Source organism: Streptopelia decaocto (assembly GCF_964273445.1).
Source record: "Streptopelia decaocto genome assembly, chromosome: 9".
NCBI lineage: Eukaryota > Metazoa > Chordata > Aves > Columbiformes > Columbidae > Streptopelia > Streptopelia decaocto.
This window is the reverse complement of record NC_138664.1, coordinates 841,252-857,712: the sequence shown is the minus strand read 5'-3', so window position 1 is coordinate 857,712 and position 16,461 is coordinate 841,252. Positions and strand designations below refer to the sequence as shown.

The 16,461-nt window shown below is 45.7% G+C and overlaps 1 protein-coding gene across 2 annotated transcripts; it reads right to left on the bottom strand.

The window, feature by feature from the left end:
• Nucleotides 1-4,057: 4,057 nt before the first annotated feature.
• Nucleotides 4,058-16,115, bottom strand: ARPP19 (cAMP regulated phosphoprotein 19). 2 transcript variants are annotated; one of them, XM_082060621.1, is made up of 3 exons: nt 15,990-16,115; nt 10,991-11,113; nt 4,058-7,518 (listed from the first exon to the last, which is right to left on the bottom strand). In XM_082060621.1, the coding sequence occupies exons 1-3, from the start codon at nt 16,032-16,034 to the stop codon at nt 7,348-7,350; spliced, it is 339 nt and encodes a 112-aa protein (XP_081916747.1). In that variant the 5' UTR covers nt 16,035-16,115; the 3' UTR covers nt 4,058-7,347. The 2 variants fall into 2 exon arrangements, with proteins under 2 accessions (XP_081916747.1, XP_081916748.1); XM_082060622.1 differs by lacking the exon at nt 15,990-16,115 and adding an exon at nt 15,038-15,253.
• Between the last annotated feature and the right edge of the window lie 346 nt (nt 16,116-16,461).

The window sequence follows — 16,461 nt, the reverse complement described above, 5'->3', positions numbered from 1 at the left end:
GCCCCCCCCCGGCGGGCGGCCGCCCGAGCGCAGCGGCCGCGGGGCACCGGCGCGCCCGGCACCGGCGCGCCCGCCCCCCCCCGCCGCACCGCGGGGGCGCGCACGGGCTGCACCGAGGGCGCGGGACACAACGGCAGCGCGGGCGGACCCGCGGCGCCCGCTCCGCCGCTCCTGCCCCCGCCGCGGCCGCGCTTCGTGCGAGACCCGCGTCCCCCCCTCCCCGTCCCGCTGTTTCGTTGTTTTTCCGCTAAACCGAACCATCACCCATCTCGCTCTCAAGCGCCGGGGCGCGGTGCCCACCCCCGCGGGCCCTGCGGCGGCAGCAGCGCCGGACACCGGGCACGGTCGCTCCCTTTCCCACACCACTCCCGTGGGAGTCCCGTCCTCCGCCTGCCCGCTGCCATCCGACCGCCTACAGTTGTTCCTATTGTGCACTTCTGGAAATACTCAGGTGTCAAGTTTTCCATCTTTTGTTTTCTCTCCAATTCCGATCCCATCCTCCAAACTGCTCACCTCTCAAGATTGCATCTTTATCATTCAAACCACTACCGAAAACACAGAAGAGAACTGGGCCCAAACCAGTTCCTGCAATAAGCAAGTCCAGTTCTTACTAAGAAAGGAAGGTACACATCTCTGAATCAAAAGGGAATGAAAAGCATAATCCATCTTCTGGCTAAGTCTAGAGATGGCAGCTCATTTGCTTTGGAAATCATTAACTGGTGCTTTTTACAGCTCACATTATGGCAAGAGTTCTTCAGACAGCACAACTGGAGCTATTACAATCCTTCTGCATTTGCCCTTTTCACCTGGGAATGCATCCTAACAGTCCAAGTGGTCCAAAACACAAACCCAGTTGGAAACAGTTATCTTTGCTTTATCATCTCTGCAAACCCCACTGTTGATAACAGCTCTGAACCCGTGGGCAGCGTGTGGGCTGCCCCGAAACTCCTGCTCAAAAATCACTCACCAGCCAAGCAAGAGCCAGAAATAAAATCGAGCTGTCTTGAGCCCCCAAATACACACTCCAGACAAACGCTATAATCCAGTTGTACTTTACTGCTGCTATCTAAAGGAAAGGAGATGGACAATAGCACGCACAAATGAAAAATTAAAATAGGATGAAAATACGGAGCCTTACCTGGAGTTATATTACTAATGGATGCAGATGTATGGTCTTCACAGCTAGTAAACTGAGTTAGTAAATTCAGAAAGGAGATTAAAAAAAATTTGCTGGGAGAGTTCAGAGTTCAAACTCCAATGAGAACTGAATTGAACAATCCCTTCCCGCCCATGTTCTGCCAGCACGTCCAGGATTATCAGCCGCGATTACCGTCCCATGCCGGGAGCCCCATCCCATGCGCAGAACTGGACGCTGTCTTGGTCCTACAGAAGCTCAGAGGGTGGTTCCTGCCAGCTGAGCCAGCTCAGGGTCAGGTCTCTGGCTGCTTGCCGAGCTGCGTTTCCTGCGCACACTGGGCAAACAGAGACCTACGCTGGCGTTACCGCCATCCTGCGTGTGCAACACAGGAGATCTGGGCTTCATTTTAGAGTGTGACCATCCACATCTAAAAGGCTTCATCTAAAAACCTGTATGTATGGACCACAGAAATCTCACTCTTGTTTTCAGAAGGACCTGAAGCCCCCTCTGTGTGCTGCTTCATATCTGATATTGAATACCCTTTCTTCAAGATTCTAAATTCAAAGACACTCGTCGTAGGTGTTTGCTCGGACTGCGGATTACTGCATCGGCCATTCACAGCGAGCTCAGGAGCCAAATGTAATTATAAACCCCAGCAAAAAATAGATACCTGAGGCCAAAATATGCTACGATTTGACACAATTTGCATAAACCAGGATTTCAAATCTGTCATTAAGGACAGGAATTGGGGGCACTGACAGCTGCCAAGAAGCAACCTGTTGGTAATGTATCTACATGGACTAGTTATTACTTTAACATGCATCTCCTGCAATGAGATGGCTGGCGAGATTTTCAATACCCTCACCTCGTATCCCGCACAGCAGCTCTTCCAAAAGCTCATTTACGGCATTTCACGTCAGAGCATGTATCCCACGGTATTCCAGCTGACAGTGCTCGGCTGATGGAGGTGACTCAGTTCACGTGCAGAGTTTTATACTGAATTTGAACCAAATAATACATAAAGAAAGTAATCATTCTATGAATTGAGATGAGTCTATATGAGTTTGTTTCAGAAGGGCCTACAAGGTATCTGTCCTATCTTTTACATCTGTGTTCCCTTCACATCCATGGCACGTTCAGAAGAATTCCCTTCTCTGCCTGCTCTGCCGCTGTCGGGCTCTACCAAAGGAAAACGGGAAATCATCAGAGGCACAGAAATCCTATCTGTTGGTACCATACGGAACACGGGACGGTTTCTGTGGCACAGCGGATGGGCCTACCCACTCCTTCAGAACAGCATCTGTACGTTCAACACTGACCATCCGTGTAACTCTGAGTGCACGGACACAGCCAACAGAGGAATTTGTGGGCTAAGATCCTCCTCTTACCTTTCCCTTCATCCTCGCAGTACAACAACTAGGGCTGGAGCTTTCAGCTGTGGAAAACAAACAGGTCAGGCTCAGCTGGCACTGACTGAACAGTTCCTAGTTAAGAACTCTGAAACATAATGCAAGAGATACGTAGGAAGAGATAAAATTATGCACCGTGCACATACCCTCCCAGCAACGTTTGGGATTTACTGCCAGGGTTTTTGGGCTTACAGAGAACAGGCAAAACCCCCATGCTGCAGTTCCCACGCAGAAAGCTCGCTTCGACCCATCTATGCCTAGAGGAGGAAGATTTTTCTTGTCCCTAGAATGTCACACACATATTTTAATTTCAATTTATTAGCCAAGTTTTTTTCAACAGTACAAAAACCACCACGCAGAACAGACCTGAAGCTCAGAGAATCCACAGCTTCCACCTCTTGCCTTTCAGCATCCTTGTAATTTCAGGCATATCATTCAATTCCTAGAAACCGCTGTACATTTAAAACATCCAAGGCCTGTTTCTCAAGGAAGACTCTTACCATTGTTTTCTCCTTAAACCCAGCAAGGAAACAACGTTACTACACTAATTCAGGCAGCAGACGCTGAATCCAGTCTCTGTGGAATGTTAATGACAGTTATCTGATTATTCTATAACTTTGCCAAGGGAAGCCGACAGATTATCCAACCATACTCCTTTTCTAGTAAGAGCTACAATTGTGTTCTGCAATTCAGTAAAAAAACTAAACCCAAGTGAAATCTGTTATTAGACAAAGTCAGAACCAAGAAGTCCTTCCCTCTTCCCATTTTAAACCAAAGTCAAACAAACATCCATCTGAAATTGGTGGAGGATTTGTCAATATTTTCCAAAGCAGTAACTAAACAAAATATTGTGCCTGCTGTACATATGCAAGGAGATTTATCGTGAATATAGATCAAGCAATTGCCTGAGAAAGACAGGGACCATTCAGTCACCTGCCCTGGAGGTTTCTGAAGCACATGGGCTGAGCTCAGGGCTCTGTGCCAGTACTCCAGAAACACTCATCTTCAAGGTAAATATTTAATGGCAATAAATGCTTTCAATATGCACGGGACTTTTCAGATTTGAGATTGCTCTGGATCTACCAATGCCAGAAAGTGGGATGAAAAAGCCCAAGACTTGAGTGTGAAAGAGGCTGGTTCGCTTGTACTGAAGCAGGAGTAACGAAACCACACGTTTAGCCCAACTCCAGCTTCAGTCAGAAAAACCACACACACCACCAGAAAAACCAACCAACACACATTGGTCCCGCCTGCGTTTGAGGCGCAGGGTACAGAGGGTGTTACTGCGACCTCGCCGACGGAGCTGTGCAAATACATCAAATGGATGTTGAAGCTGCGCGAAGGTCATCACCCACCTCACAGTCTGAATGGGAAACGAGTTGGGCTTCTTCCAGCATCTGGAGTTCTTGAAAACGGTGCCATGTTGGGGCCAGCAGTCTATAGCAATGCAAACTCCTGTACGCCAAGCTAATTCACTCAGTGCAAGGGACCAAAACAATCACCTGTTACGGAGTTTTCAAACAATAAGCTTTAATTGCCTTATTAGAAAAATAAGCACTGAAATATATATAAATGTGATTACATTAAAGTAATTCTGTAGTCTAACATACTAGAAACCAAAGCCCAGTTGTGTTTTTAATCATACAGAGTAGCAAGATTTAGGGGTTAGAAGTTTTCCATGGAGAATACCGAAGTGTGCAGAATCTTTTAGGAAACCACAGTAAAGACGAGACAAATCTACACATTGCAATAAAAACTAAGTAGATCAATTTATTCTGTATACTATACAATGTGTAAGTTTGTAGGGAACAATTGACATTTTTATCACCCCAACATCTTGACTGGGCGGAAATACGTTCAACAAAATGTACTTGTGTGGCTTTTACACAAACACTGTCCTACCACATCGAGAACAATGAGAGGGAAGCCTTTGGTGCTACGGATTTGGGGACATAGCAGTGAAGTTGTCATTAGTTCACTTAACTATCTCGAATAAAATGTTGGTGCTATCTGCTCTTAGAAGCCTACGTGAGTACTACTCTAATAACTAAACGCTATCTTTATAAAGGTAAGATATGAAAGGGACTGCCAGTCTACAGTGTGGACAGGTTTTCTTTGAAAAAGGTAATTATCAAATGGTAAAACTCATATAATACATTATGTACATAAGTTTGGATAGCTGAGTTATCTTGCTGGAATAAGCTGAAAGTAAGCATCGATTTGCAGTCACGTTTGATTTACTGTGAAGTGATTATTGGGCTTAAGTTTTATACAGCGTACAGGATCAAAACAGCCGTGCCCGCTGCTGAGGTCTGTCAGACGTGCAGGCTCGTAATCACTCGCTGACCTCGTTAGTATTACAGCACTTCACACAGACACGTGGATAATATATTCACAGCTGAATCTGTAATCATCTTAACAACTGCAAGTCACCGGGTGACCACGGGAAGAGCTTGTGCTGTCCAAGCAGCAGCACAAGCCGAGTTGCAGTTAAGTGAGTGGAATGTCTACATTTAGGCGGCTATTTTTTAAACCTTCCCGAACATCAGGACAGCTCACCGGAACAGTGGCACCAGACAATGCAAGTCACCTTCAATTGTCCAAAATCTGCTTCAGGCCCAGTCCTATCATTAAGTTTCATTTACACATACAAAAATAAACAGGGATTTTCACATTAGGACAAACATCTATAAAAAGCAGTTTGCTTCAATATATCCAGTTTCCTTCCAGCCTCATTTCTTACTTAAAGAAGGCGAGTAAGTCCATTTCTTCAACCTGTTCTGCAAAAATCACTTATTCTTTATAGTACTAGTGGAAGATAAGGAATAAGTACAGCCCTGACACAGCCCATTTCATTACTAGAAAAGGGCCACACAGGCTTGGAAAGAATCAGGTTAACAATTTCACAGCTCTCTGGAATGAGCACTATGAGGATGTTCCACAGACACCGCTATGCTTTGCTCACATTTGGATCAAGTCAGGACCAAATGAAGATTTCCCATTTTCTCTGGATGGTTTTCTTGTGTTTGCCCTCAGAAGGGAGCACTGCGAACACACGAGCCAGGGCTCTTTCTGACGGGCAGTGCTTTATCTTGTAAGGCCTTGCTGAATATGTCAACACAAAACGCATCCTTCTAAAAACATGCACCTTTAAGACTATTTTCTCCCCTAATACCCACAGTGGTGCTTTAATAGGCTGTTTCAGAACTTTAAAAAGTATCCAGTAAACTGGTATTTTTAAAGAGTTTCTTCTGTTCCCGAAGAATACCAAGGCTGTGGCTCCCTATAAAAATGAGTCATGTTATGGATCATATTGCACTTTTAATATTCTGATTTCACTGAACAAACATGCTTTTAAAGGCGGGAAGTTACCTGTCCAATATCAAGCGTGTATTTTAGCCATCTAGTACTTAAGACCTGCACCAGAAAGATGAACTGATGTTCATTCCTTTTTTCTGATAGGAAAAGTGACCTATTTCTCAATAGGTCATGACATAAACACCACTGCCAGTTCTTTGTTTCCCCAAGGCCAGTGAGGGGCTGCTGCATAAGAGAACATGAGTTAGTTTACCACCACTTCAGAAATTAAAGAAAATTATACTCTTCCGCTTCCACAAGTTAAAACAGCCCAAAGCCAATTACATATCAACCTTCGCAAGCCCAGATCTGGAGTTTGCCACACACAAGACTCTGTAGAACGGTACACTTAGCCATCTCCCACGTCATCAGAGCATTTCACCTTTAAAAGCTTAAAGAGCTGCTGAGCAGAAAGGGCACTGGCCTCCAAACAGGGTGCAAATTCCAGATTTCATCTGAATGATGGACATTGTTGTAAAACAAAATACACAACCACAAAAGCATAAGGCTGAGTCAAGTGTAAATTTCAGTGTTTCACAGATTTCAGGTATTCAGTTTTTACTTTCAGTAGCAAGATCCTGGGCTCTCAGTTTCAGGACAAGACTTTGAAAGATACAGAATCACTTGTGCTTTGATTGGCACATTATCTGCTTTTTAAAATGTAAAACTAAGACATTTGCAAAAGGTTGTGCAAAACCATTGTATTTACAAAAATGGCACAAGAGTGAATTCAACAGTCTATGCACATGCACACTTCATTCACATCTTCAACAAAAGTCTGTCCTAAGCTACGGAACTGAAAAGAATACCAGCTTCAACAGGCAGTTGTCAATAAGCACTAGGTTCACAAGAGTTACACCAGAATGGGCAAATATTGCCCAAGTAAAAACTCTATTGTTAAAGCTGAAACAGGTTTAAGGCCGTTCAAGTTCAAAAGCAGAAACAAAATTCAATCAGAGACCTGTCTTGGTTTTATACATGCTTTACCATCTAGCAACTTGTGGTTTAAATCTCTATTTTGGACAACAAACCCAAACACAGAAGAAAAACCAAACACAACTGGAGGTTATATTAAATACAAATATGCTGTAATTAAGATGAATAACAAAAGCAGAAACATTGTAAGTTGTAAAACTTGCGATGTCACTTGCTGGAACCAGTCCTACACTAGGAAATGGGCAATATGTACATTTTCAAGTAGATTACAGAGCTCTAACCAAACTTAGCCTTTTTAATCAGTGCATTGTTCTCAGCTAGTCCAAATACTACGTTTTACTCTTAACAGTACTCCCTTACAATAGCAGCACATGCTACCGCTACCTGCAAAGCTGTCAGTCTCATGACTTAGTGTAAGAAAGGAAAAATGGGGGATGTGAGGGTGAGAAATAACTATTAAGGAGAAATAACAGGAATGAGAATAATCATGCAGTTCGGCTGCTCTCGTCAGCCAGCCAGCTTGCTAGCAACTAGAGACGGTTTCCGCTGGGGAAGATCCTGTGGAGTAGGAATATGGTCACCAGTGACTTCTGTCTTGTCAGGAGCTGCAGCGGGCAGTTGCTTGTTCTTCATCTTTGCTTTAGCCATGTTGTAATCTCCGGAATCAAAGTATTTTTGCTAGAAGACAAAAGACACATATATTTAAAAGCCTCGAGTTTTACCAGATGCATACACTGAATTACACCGTTAAATAGTTTCTTTGAATTTTAAAAACAGCTATAGAATCTTCCTGATTTGGCAAAGCAGCTCTATGTCGACTCAAGAAAAAAACCTTCTCAAGACTATGAAGCACAGATCCACTCATAGCATTAGGTAAATACACATTAAGGATTCTACATATACCATTAAACTCACGTCATACATGAGCATCATTGTTGCCCTGTTTTTCCCAAGAGCTCTGGTCTCCCACAAGTGAAACCTCAGCGTTTGTAAATGTTGTTGCAGTGAACAAGTTCCACTGCACAGAACAACCAACCAGTGCATGAGCTACAGCTGGAGAGCAGAGCCTGCTCTGTCACACCAGGAGATCAAAGCAGCACGGCCCTGTGCACTAGCAAGAAAACCTCGTCTGCATACATCAAAACAGGGAAACCTCTACCCCTGTAGTTCCCAAAGCAATTATTTAGCAAAGTCAAATCTACTGTGCGGTCCTTCTGAAAAGCACCGTGTGAAGGAAATTCTTACTCCACAGCCCAGCTTTCTTCTGAATACAAAAGCGAATACATTAAGTTTCCATTTCTAAAACAGTGTTCCTTAATATTTCACCAAATTTTTAATAGTATTACTTTTAACAGTGCTTTATTTGTTGTCAGGTTTCTCAAAATATTAAGTTATCTATGGATGGTAAAGCCAAACGACTTATGATTTATCTGCATCATGGTAAGATGAGGCATGGGATTTCATCCAAGGTCTGCGTCAAGTCTTCAACTGCTCACTGGCACATTTTGCAGGAAAAGTTGTATCTTGTTTGCATCTTTCTAAGGGGTCTGTCTGCCAGTAAGGTACTTGTAACCCACTGTTCTGAACAGATTGTCTCATGAGGCCAAAAAACTTCTAGATTCAGGACAAAGATTTACACTAGCAGCTGCTGCTCAACACCAATCATCTCTGAAGAGAGCAGTCCGTAGTTAGGTTTATAGAGCCTTATTCCTCAGGCAGCTGAACAACAGTCACCACTACATGCTACGTTTAAGTGCTTCCAGGCAATACATTCTACCATACTCTTTACTTTGCATTAGTACTAACCAGCTGCAAAATGTTCATTGGCAGCAGTTGATAGAGAGAAGTAATCTGCACATCTGACTTAACAGGCCTTTCCCTAACGGGTGGGGAAGGTTGTTTACCCAGGGCCTCCCGAACGAGGCTTGAAATGTTTCCTGCTAGAGCCTTAAAGTCACCCAGCCTGGTTTTCCCATGCAGCCAGTAGTGTATCTGAAACACACACTTTATTCATAAACCTCCCAATTCAATCCTTTCGACGGTGTAATCCCTGTTTACAGCACAGTGTGCTACCGATGCACCTGCAGAGCAGAGCTCAAGTTAGAACAATCTGATTTGGAAAAGGCTTTTATAATTTGCCTTTCAAGACTGAAGCAACCGAAAGAAACTTTTAAACAGCATCTAGATAATAACAGAATGGCTCAATCTTTCAATGTGCTACTGCTGTTAACAGATACCTATGTCTGTTTCTCCAAATATATAGGAAATACCTATATATACAGGAAATAGCTATTTCCTATTTCTCCAAACGGAACCCCCCTCCAGGAGTGTGGTGTAGCATGGTTCTCAGCTACTGTCACTCTGGAGAAAGTGCCAGCAATGGTGAGGGTACCCAACGTGGAACATGGCTGGAGGGCAGATCTCAATGCGCAGAGCACGTCCTAGCTGCCAGACCAAAGACTACATGCATTCAGAACAATATCTGAGAAAACCTACCATCTTTTGTACATTAGAATATCAGCTCATTTCCCCTTTGACTTATTCCTGTGTTTTCCTCTGCTTTCCTCTAGCTTCCCACAGATGGCCTGTATTCCATCATCCCCTTCAGACTGACTGTGTCTGTCCAGGTGCCTTCGTGTCACAAACACAATCGGAACACATACTCACTATCCTCACTCTATTTAAAACTTCAGCAATCCGGGCAGCCTGAAGTACGCCAGGCATCTGCATCACTTAACGATGCTTCCTCATTTAGGACACTGAGCACACCAAATGAAAATAAGAAAAATAGAACGGAACAAAGTTATTACCACCACATCAGGAGTGGAGAACCAACGAAGACAGATTATGAATTGGAATCCGCAACTTTACGCCCTCTTTCGTCAAAGTAGCAAAATCCCAAACTCAGTCAATTAGGATCGCCACTGGTCTCCCTCTGCTCAATTTTGAAAATATAGGCTGCAACAACTTTTGCATTCAATAGTGCTATAATCAAGATGAAGCCATTGTGCAGATGGTTTTGTTGGTTGTGATTTCTCCTCACGTTTGCACGGAGTGCAAGCTGTCGTAACTCCTTGACAGGCACCAATCCTTAGGGAGCAGATGCTTGTCTGTTTTCCTGAATTATCATCCAACACGCTCACCTTCTCCCTTCTGTGTCCACACAGTGAACCCCCTGAAGCCTCATTTAGGTTGCATTCAGTTTTGTATTCGGGAACATCAAGCAGCATAACTCACAAAAGGAATCACCTAATCTACCAGCTGCCCATTCCCAGCAGCCACTACCTGTGCTGTGTATGCTGCGAGTCACCAGAGAAAGCTCATAAAAAACCTGCCAACAGCAACAATTCCCAGGAGATGTTACCAGATAGCACAGAATCAGATCAGCACTGAACTCCAGCAGCTGGTTTGCGCAGGATTTATACTTGGAGTCACTGCATGCGCTCAAAGGGCCTAGACAAAAAAGTGTGACAGCAAGGAAAGCACCATGAGAAGCAGTGATATACCAGGACTATTCCAACAACTGAGTTCCAGCATGCCTGAAAGGCATTACATAATCACTTTATGAATAATTAAACCAAAAAAACCCGCAGTTGAATAACTAAGAAAATAAGAGACACCGGTTACATGTGGAACTATACTGAAATACGAACTCCCTCTTCATTCTTCTATCACAGCACTCCCAAGGCACTGATATCAGAAGGTGCCTGGTGTAACAGAGCAGACACTAAGCTTTCATGTGCTAAAAACATGGGTAATAAAAGTAGACATACACTTTGGGAACCTAAGAATGGGCAAGACAGGATCAGTACAAATCGGGGATGAGGTTCTGACCCTCTGTGTCTACTACCATGTTTTTTGTGAAGTCTATCACAGCAGCACTGAGACGGTTTCTAAGTTTAATTCTTTTTTAAAAGTTCAGTGGAGCCATTGATGCTGTAAACAGCCATCCTGCCAATTTGGTGTGTGTTCTGTGGAAACAAACTTCTCTTTCTTGTGCTTTCACAAAGTTTAAATTTCTTAGCACTCTTCTACTCATGCACAGGCCTGTGGAGTGGAATAATAATAATAAAAAGTAATAAAAAAAAAATCATAGATATAGGAATTTTGGAATTTCTTGTCCATACCCTGTGGACAATAAAGAACTCACCCCCTTTTGAAGCCTCTTCCTCAAGAAGTCTGAGCCTCCCGGCTTCTGGCCCAGGTGAGGGTATCTTGCTTTCAATTTTGCTTCTTCGGCTTTTTCTGGGCTGATCACCTTATCTTCCATTTCCTGAAAGACAATCAGCAACACTGTAAATGAACTATAAACTAATGAACTATTTACGCAGAATAACTTTGCAGGTAGCTCACCAACATGCCAATTGCTGCTACCAAATGAACATACAGTTATTTGAATAGACTTTGGTACGCTCTCTCTTGGATATTGACAGCAACTGTAGGAGTTCAGCCTCCCATCTTAGATACCTTTCCTGGAGATGTGACTGAATCTAATTGATGCATTTCTCCTTCACAGTAGTCTATACTAAAATTAAATTATTCCATTTCGAAAAAAAACAAAATCCCCCAAAGAAAACCCATTTTTTGTCCAAACAAGGGCTCCACCACCACCAAATACACATTGAAAGCCGGGCAAGAGCCACAGGACGTTTTTCCCGTTTGATCGGGGAGGTGCAGACAGACCAGCACTTGCGTTGCCACAATCTGGTTCGCATGACTGCTCTGACAGCAACGTGTTGATACTCATTGCGAGATGGTGTGAAAGCAGCTCAGCCTCCAAAACATGGCTGCTATCATATTAATAGCAACAATACTGCATTTCTCTATACGTCTAGAATTTTCGTAAAATTATGACGATGAAGGCAGTTGATAGTGCTTTCATATAAAATGTCTATTTTAAGAGCATACTCTAAAATGTGCGTGTTCAAAGTAATCATTTGCAGATACTCTTTCAGCAAAAACTGCAATTTCTACATGCAGTATTTCAACCCTGCCCGCTACCTCACACTCCTCTGTTCTGCTCCGTGTAGCCATATGACGTATGAAGTACAAGTTCTTCTATCACATAACTTCTGAAGTACTTTCCATTCAAAATTCTTGTTTTGCTACTTTCCAGTACTTGGCCAACACTGTTTGTGGTTTTTTGCATACAAACCATTGCTAGTTCAAGGAAAATACACACTGATTTGCAATGACTGCTGTAGTTCTTGAATTGTTATTATCATCTCAAGTCACGGAAAGACTTTTAGGTGGGAGAGAAGAGTTGAAACCAGGGAGATCTCATATTCACCTGTGACTAAGGTTTCATAGCCACTTGGAGCTACTCAGCCCTTCTGCACTCTATTCCATCCGTGCCATCATGCTTTGCATTTCATCAGTCAGCATGACTGCATGTACTCCACATAAATCGCTTACAGAAATTAATCTGACCGAAAAATAACCTTTTTTTTCCTCTTCCCTCTTGGGCCGTGTTTCGTGTGGCCAGGCTGGAGCACGAGGCAGCTGCACACCCGGGTCTGTCAGCACAGCAGCAGGGAGCTCCTCAACCAGACCTGCCAAAGAACCAGAGCCCCGCACTAGCCTGACCCTGTGCCTTCCTATTCATCTTATAAAAGCTTGAAGTTCTATAATATTCTTCATCTTTCTGGTAAAAAAAAAAAAAAAAACAGAAGCAAAGGTTATAACAGATTTAGTATATAACACTGTCTAGTTGCTCCACTGGGCCAAAACATCTCAAAGACACCTTTGCACAATGCAGCGGGAGCTTGAATTAACGCTCTACCAAGGAAAGCCAAAAATTCACATAACAGTTTCAGAGGAACTTCTATGAAGACAGGAACAAATGACAAAAATACAGTTAGGCAATACAATGCAAAATACAAATAAATACAAAGGGCAAAGTTTCCCTGCGCTACTGAAGATACATCTACACTATTTCTCACTATATAACACCATACTAGCCAAGAACACAGTTTTAATGTGTCACAAAGATCCTTCTTCAGCTGCCGGTCCTCCTATTGTGCTTCATTATCATGCTGACACCGAGTGGATTTTCTCAAAAGCAATCCTTTCAGCTAAATATTTTCAACGTCTAATGCTGAATCACTGGGTACTCATTGTTGAGCCAACGGACAAAGCATTTGAGGGGGCATGATTTGCCAATACTAACGAAGATAAAATAGTTTTTAAGAACAGTGGGCCAACAATAAATAGCTTACATAAATATGTATTTATGGTGCCTCAAAAGAGACGTTTATGCAAACTCACAGAGCTGACATTACTGTACAGCAGCCAACCGAAACAAAAAATACTGGTTTACGCATCAGTGCAGCTGAAAAGGATACAGACTATGGGCACTTAGTCTTGACAACCAAGAGTCGTCTGACGACTAAGACTCAAAAAACTACATAAAACAAGTTAAAGAATTGCAATACAAAGACTTGGGGTGTCAAACAAAAGCAGCTGAAAATAAGATAACAGTTGCTCATCTAAAATAGCTGAGATGCAGAACTCCTTGCCAAAGGACCCAGGGGGAGCAAGAATCTAGCTGGATTCAGAAAGCAACTCGGCGTGTTCACTTGCTGCTCAGGAGGGTTTTAAATCACAGATTGTTGAGACCTGGGATAGTTTTCTGGGGAAGATCACCGCATGCATGTCCTGATCTTACATTCTTCTGTGGGCCAGATGATATCGAACACCCTGGAGATGTGTTGTTGTGCCACAAAAGCTTTAACCCAAGCCAGCAAGGCCATTCGTATATTTAAAACATTCTCTCTTGAGTTACAGAAGCAACCACCAAGTGACTCACAAATGACTGAGGGGGCAGAAATCAAGATATACCACGCTCTTCTTCCTAGTGACAACCACACAAAAGTTACAATTTTAGTTCTCTGCAGGAATGTGACATAGCTAATGAAGTCTGCTTACTTCTTTAAAATTATCTACCAGGAAGGCAGCAGTTACCTAACTCATTTAAAGATAGCTTTTGCTTTTAATCTTTACAGAGGTACTAGCAGTGTAAAGCTCCGTGTTTGCTCAACAACTGAAGTGCATGGCTAAAGAAAGAGCCATCAGCCTCTTAAAACTCTGGTATGAAGAAATCATCCTCTTCAGCAAAAGACAGCAGAGAAAATGTAAAGCAGAAAATGGGGAAAACACGACAACACAACTCTACAGCAAATCAATGTGGCAAAAGCCAGTCCAGAAACAGAACGCACCACCTCCAGCAGCTTCCTGAAAAATACAGGCTTTTACAGCAAAAAGTCAGTCAACAAAGCCTGTACTCCAATGTCTACGGTTTCTTTGTTGCCCAACTTCCCCCTGCCACTATCCTGAGTGTTCACAGTCAGGAAACACTGGTCTTTGGGAAGTTTTCCATTTACATCACTCTCTTGTTTAACACCTTTCTCGCCTATCACACGCACAAGCTTCTTACAGCATGGTAGAAAAGTTCCAAAACCAGCTCTGAACATGAAAACGCTGCCTCCAAGTTCACTTGGGGGCTGCATTTTGTTAAGCATACATATGAATAAGCACTGCAAAATGAGTTGTTTGTATAAGTATCTCAGAGCTAAGCACCGAGCCAATGTTCAATTTTGTCTACCCAAACAGTTTTAGTGAAGGTTGATACTGCAAAGCCATAAGAGCACCGATATCACAGTATCTGAGCACAAACTCACAGAAAACAAAGTTTAATTTTATTGATGCTGTGGATTTGTCTCAAACGCTTCATCAGATTAAAACTAAATTAACAGATCAGTAAGGGACTGCTGTCTCTCAAATAAAGGGTGACTTTTCCAAGCAGTGCATAAGCGCTGCATTTCAAGATTTCGGTCTAAAACTCGGCAAATCAGCCCCAGCCACCTGACCTCACTAGAACACACTAGAAGGCATCACAATAAACTCGCTACCACATGTTTCCCTATGCTCTTATTACAGAGCTATTCTAGGAGTGCTACACAGGCCAGGAATTTCTTTTCCAGGCTTTGCACAGGAGCGGTGTCTGCTCAGCGGTCTGCCGAACACGAATGTAAAGTCGAGCTGCAGAACACATGCAGTTAAGAGTAGATTGCAGACCTGCCATGGAAGCTGGTTCTATTTACCGCACCTATTGAGGAGGTATCATTCCATATTAACCCCCAAAGCCCTACTTGCATGACTAACTCATATTACAAACTGTAAATTATTAAACAAAAACCTGGCAGCTGAGGCAGATGAAGCTTTTTCTTCTGGCGTCCTTCAGAGCGGTGCCTGCGTTTCATAACCGCTCCCGATCAGAAATAGCTGTGGAGATCGCAACTGAGTCTACACAGCAATGACAGCACTAAAAACCAAAACGGATTCTTAAAGTCACAGCCCACAGAGGGTCACTGCTGGCAGCACACGGTCATCTCTGAAGCCAAAACCCACTCCCGAAACTACAGAATTATTCGATGACATAATAGTTCCATCAGCAGATAACCCAGACAATCATTCTTTCTAACATGCTCAAGCAGAACAGGCCAGGGCCATTGTGTTTTGGGTATTTCTCCTCCTAAGCAGGTCACGTTAAAAGCTGAGAATGTTCTAAAAATAAGACATAAGTTCAGCCCCCGGATTCCCGCCGCTCTGCAGCCGCTGCGGCCGGAGCCGAGAACCGGCGGGACCGGGCCGGGGCCGCCCGGGCAGCGGAGGCGCCGCCAGCCGCGCAGGCCGGAGCGCGGCCGCGGGTACCGGCGAACGGCCCCGAGCGGGCAGCGACACGGCGCCACCGCGCCCGCCAGACCCGCGGCGCCCTCCCGGCCGCTCCCCGCTCCGCCCCGGCCCCGTTCCGCCCCGGGCCCGTTCCCCGTTCCGCCCCGGGCCCGTTCCCCGTTCCGCCCCGGGCCCGTTCCCCGTTCCGCCCCGGGCCCCGCTCCGCCCCCGCCGGCAGAGCCGCCCGGCGCCCCCAGCGCGGCGGCGGAAGGGCCGGGGCTCCCCGGCCAGGGCGGCCGCTCGAGGAGGCTGCCGGCGCGGGCCGGAGGGCGGCCAGGCCCGAGGCGCTGCCCCGAGGGCCGCGGGGCTCCCCCCGCTGCGGGCCGCACGGCCCCGCGGCGCCTCGGCCGCAGATGGGGGCGGGAGAAGCCCCGCGGGTCTCCTGCTGCTCCTCGGCGCGGCCGCCGGCCACCCACCTTCTGCTCCTCGGCCGAGGCGGGCTCGGGGCTCTCGGCAGACATGGCGCCACGGCAGCAGGACGGCGGGAGGCGGGACGCGGGACGGCGGGAGGCGGGACGGCGGGAGGCGGGACGGCGGGAGGCGGGACGGGGGGCGCGGCCGCGGCTCCTCCGCGCAGCGAGGCCACCGCCTCCCGCACAAGATGGCGGCCGCGGGCAGGACGGGCCGCCGCCGGGACCACACTTCCGGCGGGACCGCACTTCCGCCGCCACACGGCCGCGCTCCCCGCTTCCGCCTCCGCCCCCTGACGTCACGTCCGCTGTGGGAGCGCCTCGCCGCGGCGGTCACAGAACGCGGCCCGCAGCGCCGGCGGGAGGCGCGTACGGCCCGGCACAGCCCGGCACCGCCCGGACCCCCGGCACAGCCCAGCCCGGCCCCCCGGCACAGCCCAGCCCGGCCCGGCCCTCCAGCACAGCCCGGCCCGGCACA

Excerpts from the sequence above, each read along its gene's own strand:
- ARPP19 (XM_082060621.1), bottom strand. The coding sequence starts at position 16,034 with ATGTCTGCCGAGAGCCCCGAGCCCGCCTCGGCCGAGGAGCAGAAG. Across the intron at positions 11,114-15,989 it reads CCTCGGCCGAGGAGCAGAAG|GAAATGGAAGATAAGGTGAT; the intron begins GTGGGTGGCCGG and ends ATTGTCTTTCAG. Across the intron at positions 7,519-10,990 it reads GGAAGAGGCTTCAAAAGGGG|CAAAAATACTTTGATTCCGG; the intron begins GTGAGTTCTTTA and ends TTTGTCTTCTAG.